At 43.7% G+C, this 16,697-nt stretch overlaps 1 protein-coding gene across 3 annotated transcripts; it reads right to left on the bottom strand.

Annotated features, from left to right (window-relative positions):
- Window positions 1-1,882: 1,882 nt before the first annotated feature.
- LOC108164101 (T-box protein H15) lies at window positions 1,883-16,323 on the bottom strand. 3 transcript variants are annotated; one of them, XM_033393602.1, is made up of 7 exons: window positions 15,550-16,323; window positions 14,859-15,290; window positions 12,471-12,976; window positions 12,252-12,385; window positions 5,645-5,930; window positions 4,240-4,484; window positions 1,883-3,039 (listed from the first exon to the last, which is right to left on the bottom strand). In XM_033393602.1, exons 2-7 carry the CDS (start codon window positions 15,169-15,171, stop codon window positions 2,496-2,498), a joined length of 2,028 nt encoding a protein of 675 aa, XP_033249493.1. In that variant the 5' UTR covers window positions 15,172-15,290; window positions 15,550-16,323; the 3' UTR covers window positions 1,883-2,495. The 3 variants fall into 3 exon arrangements, with proteins under 3 accessions (XP_033249493.1, XP_033249495.1, XP_033249494.1); XM_033393604.1 differs by lacking the exon at window positions 15,550-16,323 and having other exon boundaries at window positions 12,252-12,382; window positions 12,489-12,976; window positions 14,859-15,433; XM_033393603.1 differs by lacking the exon at window positions 15,550-16,323 and having other exon boundaries at window positions 12,489-12,976; window positions 14,859-15,431.
- Window positions 16,324-16,697: the final 374 nt, after the last annotated feature.

Here is a 16,697-nt window from a genome sequence, read left to right as displayed (position 1 = left end):
CCTTTTTTCCCCCTATGTATCTTTTCTATATGTAATTAAAACCTCAAACAACTTGATATGTTATCAATACAAAAAGTTCTTAAACCAATAATTAAATCAAGCCCAACGATAGAGTAAAACTGTATATATTTTTCATAACAATATGACACTTTCTCACAGTTGTTCTCTCTACCCACCGCCCGAAACCCCAGGTCCCTTAATTAAGACATTTGGAAAGTGGCGTAAATGGAGAGAAGAAGTAAGTTTTGTGGGCTCGTTGGTCAAAAATGATTTTTTAATTGTAAGCTTCAAAGTGTATAATTATTGGTTAGTTATCGGTTAGGTAAAAAGACTCTGCACTGGGGCTAAAGTTATATAAGTCATATTTAAATTCGGGGCCAGCCCCCCAGTCAACCTCTCTTTGAGGCCCATTTTCTAACTTGCCGCCTGGCCTATGGGCAACAAAAATTAAGTTATTAAATATTTGTATCAGTGTGTGTGTGTATGTGGTTTTCGGCTGGTGTGATTTTGTGTGTATCTGTGAGGAACGGTGATTAGTTATGGTAAGCAGAGTTGTTTCGAAGTTAGAATGTCAAATGTGAGGGAAATATGGCAGTTGGTTGGGAACGAAACGACGGGAAGTATGAAAATGTCTATGGAGTGGATGAAAATGAAGCCAATACTCATATTTATTGGCTTTTCTATTGATTGGTAACTATATTTATTTATATACCCTGCCGCGGAAATGTCATCAAGGATGTCCCTTTTAATCCGTTTGGAATATGGAATGAAGGAAGTGACGACTTCCATTACATTACTTAAATATTACTAAGCAACAGGTTTTATCTACGGAAAACTTGATTCCCATTTAACTAAAAGAATTCTTACCACATAAGTAGATAAGTACCACCGTTCTTGTGATTGCGATTCACTCGATTACGACATGCTCACACGCACATTTTTATATATTTGACTGGATTCGTTCATCTGGTTTGTCTGCGCAGTAGGTTCTTATATATTAGATATATATACGAAAATCCTAGTGCACAGAAACAGAAGTCTATACAGAAGTTGGCAATTGCCTTTGCGATAGGTTTTCTTATTACCAGTATTCATTTTTAACAAGTAGCTGATATTTTCAATCCACTTCTGGCATTGACATCTTCAGTTGACTTTAATTTCCTAATCAGCCAACGGTTACTTATGAACATCCCAATCAATTGATCTTTTCAAATGCAAATTGTAGGGGGACTGCAACAAAGTAGTATCTGAGAGTACCATTTTAGTATCCATTTCGAGATGGCCAACCTTTTGTACTAAACAGCCACTTTTAAATGTTAATTGCTAAGAAAGAGCAGTGGAAGTGGCAGTGTTATGGAATTAATAACAAATGTCTGCTCCACAGACATACATCATTAGAAATTGATGACGCATGTCGCGTGCAACTGCAACTGCAACTCACTGCATCTGCATCCATTGTTGATGGCATGCAACCCTTTGGCAGGCACTAAAACACGGAGCGGTAATTAATTAGACTTTCATAAAGAGCACAAAATTCTATAAATTATATTTCATTGCCGGGGCATAAATGTCAGTGGCGGGGCTGCTGCCATGCGCGACTGCGCATCACGTGCCCCACAGTCGAGAGTAGAGAGCAGAGAGAGAGAGAAAGAAAGAGCGCCGAGAGCCCCACCCCCTTTGGCAATATCATCGTTATTAATTGTTGGCCATATTTATGGAAGCACTTACTCGTATTGTCCAGTTCCAGCGCCAGTCCCAGCCCAGCCCCAGCCCCAGCCCCAGCAATGGCAATGGCAATCGCATGTTTGCAAAATAAAATCGGGGAAAGCCCATGCCATTCCGAAACAATACTCAAATACGAGTATAAATGAATGTTACTCGCTTTGTGTTATAAATTGTTTATTCAGTTTCTCTCTCTTTGCACATCATTTAAATAAGTGTTTATAGTACTTCATTGGGGGAGTGGGGTGGGGTGGGGGGAGTGTCTAAAGGATTTAATTCAGCGTGGAATTTTCACAATAATTGCGGTTATAGGAACACATGGACAACAGCAACGAAAGTGGATAAATTAAATTACAATACACAGATTCAGATTCAGACACAGACACAGATACAGATACGGGGGGATGGGACACGATGCTAGGCCTACGCGTAATTAAATTAACTAATACTGTTATAATTCTACAGAAAATTACAATACAGTGAAACCGTTTCCGCTTCCGTTTCCGCTGTCCTTGACTCACATTCAACGCTGGTCACATTTTCAACGAACGGTCTATGGTTCACGACGATCTCTCTCTCTTCAGCATCACATGCAACATCGTTCACTCTCTCTCTCTCTCTATCTGTCTGTCTGTCTCTCTTGCGTTCTCTTTGGATGTTGCAGCAACAGGTTTTTGGGTTATTTACAAAAGGTTTTCAACAACATTGCACATACATTTCATAGATAGATTTTTCAAGGAATTTTGCTGGTTTGGTTTTCGGGTGGGACACTCTTAAGGACTCTCCGCTCTTGTGGAGGCTGGTGGCGAGGCCTGATGCTGCGGCACCTGATACGGACTGAAGCGTTGCGGATAGTGACTCATCTGCGGCCTCGCCCGCAGATCCGGCGACGCCGAGCCGCACGAGGATGTGGGTGTGGCCGGGGCAGGCGGTGCTGCCGTTGCAGCAGATGGGGGCGGGGTGCGATTGGCGCCCGCTGCTGCCGCGGCGGCTGCTGCAAAGGCCGCCTGTTGATTGGCACTGGCCAGGAACCCGGCCGTCAGCTGGGGCCACTGCTGCTGCCACATCCCCAGCTGGAAGGCGCTAAGGTGCGAGGCCTGTGGTGGCGGAGCCTGCCGCTGGTACAGATGGGGCAGCAGCATCTCGGTGTAAGGCGAGCGGCCAAACATCTGCAGGTGCTGGCGGGCCTTCTCTAGGAGGGCCAGCGAGGCGGCGTCCGCCTCTTGGGGGGTTAGCTGCGACATCAGCGGATCCGGAAAGAAGCGCAGCGGTGCGGCTCGCATGTGCTGGTCGAAGAAAAACGCATCCATTGGATCTCTGCAAGCGAACAGACGAGAGACCAGATGATAAAAAGCTTTAGAGAAGAGTCTTGGGCAGGGACAGGGACAGAGCTTCAGTTGGGGCAATAACATAATTACGTTGAAAGTAACTGCCAATTGCCGACACTAAACTACAGGAACAACAACTGCAACAACAGCAACAAGAGCCACAAGAGATACATTCACTCATTATTTTCGTGTTTTCATTTCATGTACGAATAGGCTTCAAAGTTAAAGCCGCCGATCTGTAATTTACGCCACTTAAGCCGCCGCCGTGCCGGCTACAACAGCGATGTTGCTCGTGTGCTCTTGCATGTTGTTGTTGCTTCTTGGTGTTGCTGTTGCCATGTTGCTGCTGGCGGCGGCAGAGCGTTTGCTGCTGCTGCTTCTGCTGCGTTGCTCTTGCTGTCTTAATAGTCGCCGACTTGCAACACTTTGAAGTTGCTGTCGAAAAAAGGGCTGCAGCAGCAGCGGCAGCCTTCAGGTGCCTTGCCAAAAAGAAGCCCGAAGAATGGGGTCCTTTTGGCGCTAGGGCCATTCTGGGCCGCATGTTGCTGAGTGGCCGAAATGTTGCTCGTGTGCGAAAATGTCTACATTTCAGATTAACTGATTTAAGGAATGTATTATTCCAAATTGGTTTTTGAATTTAGTTGAAATATTTTTATCGTGACATGTCTTCATGTAAGAGCTTCAAAAAAGATGCTCAAATATGCTGGGACTAAGCATGTTGCAGAGGGGAATGTCGAATACAGTCAACGACAGATTTTGCCAATTTATTCCTGAAGAATTCATTGACTAAGAAACGTCATGCATGATGAATGATGCTACCATTTTATCATAGAACTTGCCCTTTAATCTGTATTTTTTCAGAGAAATCCCACATCGTGCTCCAATCACAATAGCGACGGCATTGGCTGATTGATCGCATGTGTTGCACGTCGCAGCCGCAGGCAGTTACTAATGGATACGCGGCTCCGCATTCCGCACTCTGTTCTCCGACACTTTCACACATTTTCGCTAATCAGCAGCAACTTGAGCTACTGTAGGGTTTTACGGCTCAACAGGCAATCGTAAATTAGGCCATAAATCAGACATGACCCCATAAAAACGGGGCAGAAACGGAGCAAACTACTGTATCGCAAATTGAGGGCATCCGAGTCCAAGTCCAAGTCCAAGTCCAAAAGGAAGAGACACTCACCTATCAAAGTCAGTGAGACGCGACGAATCGCGAAATCCTTTTGCAAACGGATTCGAATCGATTTTCAGTTTCGTAATCAATTGATTCTGATAGGCCGTCACGGCCGTGAACACGGTCTCCGGGAAAACGAAGGTTTTATGATCCATATCCTGCAGCTCCTTGGGATTGCCGGGTATGCTCTGGCCGTGGCTCATCCGTACCAAGTGGATCCGTGGCTGATAGCGATGCATTGAGTTCAACACGACCTGTATGAAACGAAACGAAAAGGGAAGAATTTCCTGAATGCGAATGCTTATAAAAAATGTACGCCCATAAAAAGTAGTCCATGTTTGTTTTGACTGTCCTCGGAAGGCTCTGCAGCCTCCATTCTCCTCTCCTTTATCCCAGTGCCCATCGCATCCTTTATGGCTGTGATAAAAACGGTAGCAGGCTCGTAAACAGAGAGTCGCCACTCGGATCTTGGGCTCAAAACATGTGGCTGAGTCGTCGGTGGAGTGGTGGAGGAATATTTGCCACCAAATTGCCAACAATTTTCATTCATTTTTGTGCGCGCGCAATGCCATTTGCATATGTGCATGTTGTGGCAACTCTGGCTGACCCCATCTGACCCGACACGACCCAGGCACTGAAGACAATGCCAGTCAGCCGCCCGGCCGCCAGTTTATGTGTTTGCGTCTTCCCTAAATTATTCATAAATGAATTCGGGATGCCAGATATGTTAGCTCTCGCAGGTGCTCTCTCACTGGTATTGGGGTTAAGAGTTAGGAGCTGGATGTACCACATAATATAATATAATCTATTGAAATCAAAGACAAAGGGAAGCTAGACTTTGAAATCTTAAGGTTTCTGTCTTTGAAAGAGAGTTTTATACGCTGAAAACAATTGAATCTTGTTGGTTTTTATCTCTTCTAGTTTGACTGTACTTCTTTCAATATATTTTACTAAGAACAAGTTGAATCTACAAGCTGTATGTTCCTGGTTATTGCATTTTACCCATTACAAAGGAAGGAAGGAGGCAGCATTCCATAAATCACTGGCTTCTAGGACACAATAAAAGGTAAGAAATCAATCAGGAGCACCTACTATTGATAGAAATCTAAATGCTTTTATGCCTGGCTAATTCATTGGTATCTTTGCCAGGTAAATTTACTTTAAAATTGGTAAACTACAGCCCCAATAATAAAGCAAGTTTACAACTATCCTGGAAGGTAATACCATCACTATTGAAGCTCTAGCCTGTGTGTTCCTTATCCTTTCAAACACATACCGATTCAAAACTAGTTCATCCGTTTAGCAGCCTAAAGCCTATCCTCCCCTTCATCGATTTCTTACTGCCTCTAACACTCCCGCCTGGCCACCCCGTGAATGTCCTTTGCCACCCCCCAGTATCTAGAGTTCGACTCACCTGTCCGCTCTTATCCATTTCGTTATTTGTCAACTTCACCTTCTCGAAGGAGACGACCTGTTTGCGCAACGCCTCCGGGCTGATGGGGCAATCCGGATGGCAGTAGATGCGGGCCGGCGGCGGTGGATCCGCCTTGCCCGCCACCAGCCAGGAGCTGCGATGATAGGCATAGCGATAGCGCCGCGAGTCCAGGGGCACAATGTCCAGCAGGACGGCGTACCGATCCGGGGGCTGGATCTGCCGCAGTGGACCCGAGAAGCTCACACGCACCGTGGGGAACATGCGCCTGAAAGTGGACCAAGTGGTGTGTGGAAATGGTCGGGAAATGTTAGTGAACTCAAAGAAAGGCATACAGAAAGGAGGAGGAAAATCGTGAACTATTTTTTTTATTGCCCGCCATTGTGTTTCATGGTTGAGGGTGGGCCCGGGGGTCGCTGCGGGGTATGCAAATAAGACGCATATTTAATTTTATGACTTTTAGCACGTTTTTGACACATTTCCGCACACCCCAGTGGGGGGTGCAGTGGGTGTGCCACCCCCTGCCCATTCCACCAGCCACCTTCCCCTCAAACCCTCAACAGTTGAAATTATATAACAACAATTTGTCGTTTTTTGTGTCTGTTTGCGGTCGAAGGTAAGTGTAAATGACGCCAATGACCCAGCCCACTTTTTTGTCATTTGTCTCCGAGCCAAGAACATGGGGAGAGAACACCTTGTCAGAGCCAACAGCATTGGGTGTTTCTGTATCTATGAGTGTAGGCATGTTGTATCTGTGTTGCTGGCTAGACGGAGTAATGGTAATGGCAATGGTGTGGGTTGGCTAATTATAATTGATTTGCTTTGAGTTGAGTTGGTAAATTAATGGGGTGGCATTTGTTCAAATAAAATGTTATAATTATCGGCGAGAACCATTGACAATATTTGAGCACTAAACAGTGTTGAATAACGCTAGGAATATATAATTTTTGAGTATAATTAGAAAAAGATAAATTTTTTAAAGAATATTTCAATAAATCTTAAACAAATGTTGAGAATTCGTTTATTTCTAAGTAATTATTTTGTTTATTTTATTTTTTATTTATTTTTGTAAATGTAGGTGTAGGCTCCGGTAGGGTAACACTTTGAACCACGAACAAGTTGGAAGGAACGTCTTCGGGTTTCAATTTCATTGTGACTCATTTTTGTGTGTGATTTTGTGATTTGTACAATTGTACAGTTTGTCACCGCCCTGCTTAACAGACCGTTATTGGGGGGGCCTGGGCGTGGCCAATTGTGTGGGCCAGAGTTGCCAACGTCAAGTATGTAACAGTTATGGGGCTATGGGCCCACTATTTAGTTTGAGCAACAACCAAAACGAATCACAGTCGTCGCGGAAATCGTTGGCTCGTTCTGTCTGTAACACAAGTAGCAAGTGTAGGAGCAGTTGCAGTTGCATGCCACAATTAGCACCATTGTAGCAGGCATTTAACATGGTTTCTCTTATCTGCATATCTACGAGCTGCAGCCAGGCGGAGGCCGCCGCCAGAGCCGGAAGCTTCCATTTTGTTTTTGGCCAAAAACAAAGAAGCAGAAATGGAAGCAGAATGTAATGGAAGTCCGAGCTGAGTTCCAGCTAAATTTATTCGGATTGTTAACACTTTCCTCAGCCATTTGATGGCTCTGCTAATGTGCCCCATAAATGTGTGAAGCTAGACCAACAGCCACGCCTGTTTTTGGCTATATCTAATGCCGCCCCCCGGCGGAAATGTCGTAAATCATATTCCAACATTTACATACATTTTATTAGCCACAGAACCACTGCCACTCCCACCCTTCGGGAAAAACCGCTTCGACTTCAGTTCTTTCTTTTTGCTGGTGTGGATTTTATGTATTTGTTTATGGGAAAATTAGGGAAATGGCTTTTACTCAGTTCAGTTTTAGTGTGGAATGGAATGCAGGAGTGGACGTGAACGTGGACGTCGACCGGACCGAGCTTAGGTGCCAAAGGTTACAATTATGAAGTTTACACACCATTTGCCATGGCAAGAAATACCACAAAAAGGGGAGGACTGGCCAGCAGCGATGAATTGGGGTGGCTTTGGTTTCAATTAGTCTGGCCGAATATACTACGCTATATATAGAGACCCTATGGGAGAGCCGCCAATTCATTATCAACACCTTTGTTACAGCAAATTAAGCCTCAAGGTCTAAATTAATAAAATGCAAATTAGCCAGCGACTAAACCCCGAAACAACCCCGAACCCCAAACAGAACAGAAGAAAAACGGATATATAAAACTATAACTTAGATCTTATCGGAAACTGACAACACTCCCCCCTGTTTTTCCCTCTGTCCCTGTTCCACCGCTGGCTGCATTTCCATTTTCCCATCTTTTATTAGTTGATTAATTCATAATTTAGACCCGTCTCCGACTCCGTCTCCGACTCGGACTCGGACCCTGCCCCTGCACTGCACCTTTCGTCTGGGGGATTAACTTGTTCCAATTGTTGTCTGATTCCCTCTGATAAATGGTCTGGGTTTCTGTTCAGCTGTTCGTTGAAATATTAATGGAGTTGTGGCAAAAGTTGTGTCTGAAAAAACAGAAAACTCTGCCAGCACCATGAAAATTGCAATTGCCATGCACTGCCTTGTGCTACTGTGCCTCTCCCTTCGGACCCTAGCCTAGACCCGGGATAGACAGATCCCGGACCTGATAGGCGTGAAGAGTTTGTCGCAAAATATTGACAAACCGAGGGACTTCGACCCGCTGGGCGAGAGGTCAAAACAATTAGCCCGCCCGCCCGCGTCTTCTGACTTTTGTGCGCCGCCTTTGTCCACGGACAGAATGTCCTGCAAAAGAACCTCAAAACCGCTGACAGCGTGACAAAATCACAAACCACGTGATATTTTATTTCAATGACCGCAGAGCAAGCACATACCCACGCACACATAAGGCGAGCAGTCCTCAGTCCTAACCTGACCATCTGACAGGCAGGTAAACACAAATTCGAACAATTTCTGACTCTTTTCTTGGGCTGTAAATCATCCTCGAAGTCGGCTTCTTGTTTCGGGTCCGAATCTTTTGGCAATTTGATGCAGTTCTTGTAAGGCATTTCATTGCTCCGTTCTGATGGGAGCTGCGCATGCGCTTGTTGCATGTTGTGGCAACATTTTCATGGAATTTCAACGATTGACTGACTGGCTGTGAAGGGAATGGTTCTGAATGGTTCCATGAATCCGATAAACAAAGCTGCAGAGTATATCTGTTTAAATTGTGGGGTTTCCTTTCAGATACAAGAAACACCAAAAATATCCCAACTTCCCATTGCTGCCCCCCACACCTGATCCCTGATGAACATGCCACCGAATCATACCATCTAAAAGCTGTACCCAAGCCTATACTTTTGTAATTTAAAATGTATCACTCAGAAAACAAACAAAAAACAAAAAAACAGTCCCGCATTGGCACTCCCACTTCCCCTGGACCTGACCCTGGACCTGGACGGACATGTTTAGCTGCCAAACGACGTGCTGACATAGATGTATATCGGGATTGGGAGTTATTGTTCTGTTTCTCTCTCTTTTTTTGTGCTTTGCAGTTGTGTTGCATGCATCAAACCCGCACAAATGTAAATACGAGTAAGCGGCGGCAAGCATCGGTATCCTTTGGCTAATTACAGGGCAGCCAGTGGCAGCAGTCACCAAAAAACAGTGAGAGTCAAACAGAACACGAAACGAAACGAAATGGGGGCCCAAAAGCCAGGGACATGCAAATGTGTTGTTAGCGCGACAATCGGTAGCTATTACAATGCAATTTATACTTTGTGTGGACTCCTGGCTCAGGCAGGACTCAGAACTCAGGATTCTGGATTCAGGAGGAGCGGGAGCGAAAGGAGTAAATTTGTTAATGTGTCGTAAATGCGCACAGCAGGTGGAAGGGGGTTGGCGAGTGGGAAGTGGGGGAGGTGGAGATCTCTTTTGGGGTCGACCGCTGACGGCCAACAAAGGGTTACACACACATTCAAAGCAAACAAACAAAAGTTGCCAAGCGAAAAGACAGAAAACCAAAAGCACTAAAAACACTAAATCATAAATCGACCAGAGAGTCGACTGTGTGATACCCAATGCCAGTAGAGAAAAGAGCGGAGATTGCTGCATATTTTAAATATTTTGTCTCTCTAGTGAAACGTTGAAATTTAATCAAACTTAAGGCTTATCAATTGGCTTGCAAATTTCCATACATCATAAAAAATATAACCAAAACTAAACAAAAAATGTTGTAAAAATATTTCATAGCTTAAGAAACAATTAAAGTGGTAGAAAACCTCCACTCTGGTTCGCTACCTCTTCATTAATTTTTGTGGATACATATAACATCTGCAGATGTTGAGTAAATATTATAAAAATTGTAACTTTTAAAAAAGATCTTGGGAGTATATATGAAAAAGTATAAAACCTAATTTGTATCTCATGGAAGTACATTCATAAGCTTTAATTTTGTAGCACAGTATTTTTATTATGAATATTTTTTATTTATCCATTAAATATAATTATTTTCATTTAAATATTCAGTTTCCAGACCCCAATGGGCAAAGTAGTCCAGGAAGCAAAGAAGGCCTCAATGAAGAACCGTCTTCATAGTTCTCAGCATGGTGAACCTTTCCCTAAAATCCATCATACCCATCACCCACTTGAAAAGGGTCACCAAAGTATTAAAAACAGGGCTCCTAACTACCACCTAGCGACTAATGCGTATTTCGCATGTTATCCAAAAAGCTGAAGAGAAAGAGAAAAGCAGAAAGGCAAAAAAAAAGAGAAAAACAAAAAGTTCTTCGTTCATGTTTCGTTATTCGTTTCATATTCATTCGCATTTCGCATTCACATTCACCCCACCAGCTCCCTCCCTGCCCTACCCTACCAGGCAGTCATCCATCCAACACGACATTCGTACGAGAATCGAGAAATATCGTCAAGCAATAATTTCTTCAACTTCTTTGTTGAGTTGCGAATGAAAAGTCGTTTAGCCCAGGTCTCAGGTCTGTGTTTGTGGGTACAGGTGTTTGTGTGTGGAGTGTACGTATACCCTTGCAGAGAGTATAATTATTTTGACAAGATGTTTGCAATGCATAAAAGGGAAGGAAGTGAAAATAATGTATCAGTAAATTCTGCAAAAAATATTCCCAGCTAAAAATTTGCATTCATTATATATGTATTTGCAGGCATGGGTCCTACGTCGTAGATCAAATCAGCCAAAAAAAAAATAAAACAGGTAAGTAAATTTTTGGCCCAAGGTCACCGTTTTTTCGATATAGTACTCAAGCAAAGGAAGGATCTGTAAGGGTATAAAAAACACCACCCCACAAATCTAGCCTGGTCTTTTCCTGTTCAAATTTGATTGTAGTAGACCCAAACCACTGATGAAACGAACTGCTTCCCCCTGGGTTCTGGCTGCTTCACAATTTTGTTCTTTCTTTTCTGCTAATCGAAAATCGACGGCATATTATTTCGATGCCTTGTCAATCAAATTTCTTGGCCAGCTGATGGAGCCCCATGTAAATGAGAAACTAACCAAAAAGTTGTTGATATTTTCCAGTTAAGACGAGGAGGCGTCATCGGTGGGGCGGGGCGGAGCTGGGCTGGTGGCGACTGGGCTGGCGGGGGCTTGGTTCCATGGGTGAAAGGCGCATTAAAGTTTTATTGATTGTTCGAGTTTCTGTTTCGAGGACTTCTGGTGGCCAGTGTGGATGTGTGGTGGTGCCTTGATTGGTGCCCGACAGCCGGGGGCAGCATTATGGTTATGACCCGGACTGCCCCTCATCACACACTCCACACAGCACGCCCCAATCTGAGCCCACCGGGCAAAAGGCCTTTGGCAAATTGAATTCCAATGAAAGTTAAATGAAATAAAATGCATGCGAGGAGAGGAGTTTGTGATGCAAGTGGACCCTGGAGACAATGTGATCGATTATCTGGGAATTTCTGCAATTGCAATCGATAAACGAATGCTGAAAATTGTTGGGGGTACACGTTTAACCTAATCGATTGCTGATGAGGCAAATTTAGGAACGAGTATGAGGAAAGCAGACATTTACTATACTAGGACGTGAAATATCAAATGATTGATGTCAATGATGAGGAAAAACATGGAAGAAAATGAAGAAAGTCTGGGCTATGACATAGGAAATCTCTCAATGAGAACAATGTTTAAAAAATCCCATAATAATGCCAGAGTGGAGCTCTATTTATACATCCCAAATATCTTTTACGAAACTACATTAGATTACAATTCTTTTGTATTCTATCTTTCTTACAGATATTTTACTAATAGGGATGTGAACATTCAAAGCTTCCTAAATGTTTTCTAAGAATATGAATCCATTTCCCCATCTCCTCCTTATCAGACTCCTCTTAGAAATTCAAAACAGATAGCATCCTCTTTCAGGAATCCCACAACTTAATAAAAACATTAATTTTTACAACAATTCCAACCAGACCTTTCATCACTAATTGATCCCCTTGAACACCGACCATTCATCCCATTCATATACCACTCCATTTCCTCTTTAATGTAAATGTAAATCTATGTATGGAGTAGGTTTTTCTGTACAAGTTTCTCGTCTCGACTCACCTGCCCGATTTGGTAATGATCATTTCAGTGCCCAATTCATGGAACTTATCCCAGAGCTCCTTGGTCTCCAGGTGGCACTGGATTGGCGTGAGATCGTCGCAGTTGCACGAGCCGAGTATCTTCGGCGTGGGCTGCTGTAGATGTGGATGTAGATGGAGGAGAGTAGCGGAAGGTGGGACACGGTTAGAAAAGCGCTTTTCGTATCGGAGCTTTGCTGACTTTGTTGCGTTTGGTTACCTGCGCGGGCTCCTCTGGCGACAGGCGTTCGTCTTCGGGAGGACTCTGGGCTGGCGGTGGAGGCGAGGGCGTGGCCGTGCCACCACCACTAGATCCAGCTCCAGCTACAGCTCCAGCTGCGGCAGCATTTGGTGTGGTGGTTGTGGCACGCCCTCGATGGCTGCTTGATTTGCTGTGATTGCTGTTGTTATTGTTGTTGTTGTGATGATGATTGTGATGTTGGCGTTGTTGCTTGTTTGCTGTTGCATGGTGATGTGTCTGCTGCCGTTGTTGTTGCTGTTGCTGTTGTTGCTGCTGCTGTTGCTGTTGTTGCTGTGCAACACGCAATGCCTGACGCGCTTGTTGCTGGGCCTGAACTGCTGCTGCTGCCGCCGCCGCTGCTGTTGCAGCCAACGCCGTCGGCGATTCAGAGTCACTGCAGTCTACCACATCAACGTCAACATCATCGTCCACATCCTGGCCCGAATACTGTTCCACAGACAATGGACCTAGATGCAACAGAGACATCAAATTGGCTTGTTAATGCGGGAGGAACAGAGGCAAAGTGCCGAGTACAGAGGGAACAGAAAGAACGGAGAGTGCTACTATGGCAACATGTTGCATGTCGATGACGAGGGACAGTCGACACAGTCGAGAATCGGTCGCGCCCAGATGTATTTCACAGATTACGCCAAAAAATTCAATTATTTGCTCAAAATGCAATTTCATATGTTAATTTTCTACCAATCTGCCGTTGGCTCTGTGCGTATCTGTGTGTGTGCGCCATGTGTGCGTTGTACCGCCAAATGGTGGGGCAGGGCAGAGGTTGCGTGTGGGGGCCGGGGCCACGACTAATGAATGCATCTGTTGGCGCTTCTGTCTCTCTACCCAATTATGGCATCTAAATAGTTTCGCATACGCGACAGAGGGAGATAAATATACGCATAAGCGAATATATCTGACTCGCTTGTCGTGCCCCTGCCACCACAGCACCACACACACCATGCGGCACCATACGACTGTCCCCCCCTTGCATTCAAATAGGCTTTGATTATTTTATTGCCGCGCATTTGCCGCAATTATCAAGTCATCAACGTTGCATTGTCATCAATATATAATTTATAAAGCATAAAAGGAAAAACAACAAAATACGAGTACGAGAAAAAATATGCACAGAAAATAGAGGAGAAATATAATGCAATTGCGAGACTTTTTCTCCTCCCCCACAGAACAGGGGAGTGAAATTGGTTTAGGGGAAGGGGGTCAATGGTACGGATATTTCTAAGCAATCGATTAATTGGGTTTTTTTCGTTGAAATGTTTTATTGAGGCGGGGCGGGGTCTTTCGGTGTGCTGTCGTCGACAGATGGAACTGCTTGTCTTAAATGTATATATATTTATTTATATACTCGTACTACAAGTAAATAAAGTAATGATTCTACTGAAGGTCTCTTAAGACTTTTGAAAGACTCGTTTTTGATGATCTGTTGAATTGCAGAATATATTGTTAGCGACTTCTTGAGTGACGTATGCTCTTTAAAATACTTTATTGTAAAGATTTAATTCCATTTGAGTTACTTTTTATTAGTGTTTTGATTCCAGGTTCGTTGTGGATTATAAAAGGATTAAGTTCAGAGAAAGAAAGACCATTTTCTTGCATACTAATTAGAACCCCCCATGTGCGAACGAAAATTTTGTATTTAGGGTATTAGTAATTATGAAAATGGACTGATAATAAATATATTTACAAAGTCCATGTTTTTTCCATATTCATATGGTCGTCAAATATTTCAGAGCGGTCCCCTAGTTCTTGGATCATATATTTTGAAGTTCTAATGAAAGATTTAATAAAGTCTCCTGTAATTTGCAGTACATTTACTTCCACAAATTGAAGAAAACTTCTTTCTGCTAGAAGTCTCAACTGGCTATATTTTGTTATAAAAATTTTATGCTAGATCGCTTTTTCAGATAGCATTCTAAACAATCTCTGGCTTGTGCGGGTTCATAAATATGTAAATGAAAGTTCGATTCGATTATCGTATAAACCCGTAACTTGGGCTAAACATCAACATGTTGGATATGCAAAATAAAATTCAATATTGTTCATAGTCAATCAACAAAAGTGACTGGAACTTGTTCGTTATGCAAACCATCAATTTAAACCAAAGATACGAGTATATATAAATATAACTTCTTCTCAGAAATAAACCTCAAACAAATTAAATAATATTTCACAAAAATCATCAACAATTTAAGCGACGAAAAGGAAATGTTCCTACGAGTAGAAATGCAAATTGATATCTATTTAAGACTGTGTATGGGACGGATAGAGATATATCAGATATAGTGTGTACGAGTATATGTGGTGGAAGGTCGGAATTACTTTACTCACTCAGACTCCTTTCGGATGGCTCGCGGCTGCTCGGGGCGTTTCCGCCGCGCGCCATAATCGCGGCAATTGAGAAATCCGTGGCAAAGGAAATGTTGTGCTGATGCGGATGATGATGGTGGTTCAGCGGATGATGATGATGATGATGAGTGGCGCTGCTGCCGTTGGCGAGGTTTGTGGTGGCTGCCGCTGCGGCTGCTGCCACAGCCGCTGTGGCAATTTGTTGCTGAAGCTTGGACTTGAAGTTCTGCGACGACGACGTCGGAGGCGGCGTCTGTGGAGGCTTTGTATTTGCCGGCTGATTGCTCAGAAGCATTTTCAAGCCGCGTTTTCCCTTTGCAGTATTTCGATATTCCGGTTCTTTACGGATTTCAATAGTATATACAGTTTTGTTTTTATTTTTGATATTTGCTAGCGTTTTATTGAAGTTTTTTGCTGTATTTGATAGAGAATGGGATATGTTTTATATATTTGCAAAATTTTATTGAAATATATGCTAATCATTGAATTGATTATGCTGATTGATTTGTTTATAATTTAATAATCAGTTATTCGTACAAATGTTCTTTGGTTCATTTCTGATGTTCTTTATTAGTTTTTTAAATGTTTTAAAAATTGTATTTAAATTTTTATCAACTACAATAAATGCAGTTTTTGATTTTAAGTTCAAATTAGGCATTTAAATTATATTTACATTTTGACCGATTTGTTTTGAAAGCTTTGGTGGTTTTGATTGCAGTTTTATAATATTTTGATCAAGTTTATTAATTCTTGAAATTGTTTGAAGTATGAGCTAAATTTTGGATTGCATGTTGACCGTATTCAAAACATTTCCAGTTATTATTATAACTGTATTCGAAAATATCCTTTCGATATTCGCTATCGTTTCACAGCCAGTTCTCGTTCTCGCAAACAACACACATTTCGTTTAGCCGGAATCCGCACACTTTACGACCGTAGCGAGGGGTCCCCGTCCGGTTTTGGGTTTGGGTCCGTGTCGGAAGAGAGATAGAGAGATTGTGTATTGGAGCCGCCGAGCCGTCGCTGCCACACAGTCACGCAGCTGACCATTGAATGAATCGCCATGAATTGAATGAGCGCCGGCCCGATTCGCTTTTGGCCGGGCCGCCATGTAAACGCATTCGCAAAAGCAAAGCCAAAAGCACAAAGGCAGGCAGCGGCGGCACGTTACGGCAGCGGCAGTGACAGAAAGCCGAAGTCGAAGACGAAGTCGCAGTCGCAGTCGCAGTCGATTCTGACCCCCAAAAGAGTGAAGAACCGATCTTACTGCAAAGGTTTTCAACACCCCAATACGTAACGCTATAAATAGTCTTACGTCACGTAGAGCGCTCTACGACTTAACGGTCTAACGGCTGATGGGGCTGGGGTGGGGTAAGGCACTTGGTTGATGCTACTGCTACTCCGCTGCCTCGTCGCAGCCAGCGTCAGATTCCTGACGGCACTGACACGCGGCCCAAACTTTTGGCCTTACGTCACGCTGAGCCCTCGCTACGTAAGAGAAGACACGGCGCGCGGCTAACCGCAAAAAGTTTCAATTATGAGAAGTGCGAGCGAGGCAGCTGTATGGTGTGCATTCCCATGCAGCGACAGCGAAGCCGACGTCGACACCGGCGTTGCGCGCATAACTCATTTCCATTTCCCAACACTCGAACGCCAGCATTCCTATGCACTCAAATGAGAGGCGGCTCCATGCCGTCACGGACGTTGGAGAGACAGAGACCACTAGTGTGTCGTGCGGTTGAGAGAGCGCTTGAGCGGCGGAAGTCCGTCTCTGTTTGGCGAGAGCGCAAACATGTTCATAAATTCGTCATTTTGTTTTTG

This window comes from Drosophila miranda, chromosome 4 (genome assembly GCF_003369915.1).
Source record: "Drosophila miranda strain MSH22 chromosome 4, D.miranda_PacBio2.1, whole genome shotgun sequence".
Taxonomy (NCBI): Eukaryota; Metazoa; Arthropoda; class Insecta; order Diptera; family Drosophilidae; genus Drosophila; species Drosophila miranda.
This window is presented reverse-complemented; position numbering and strand designations above follow the sequence as displayed.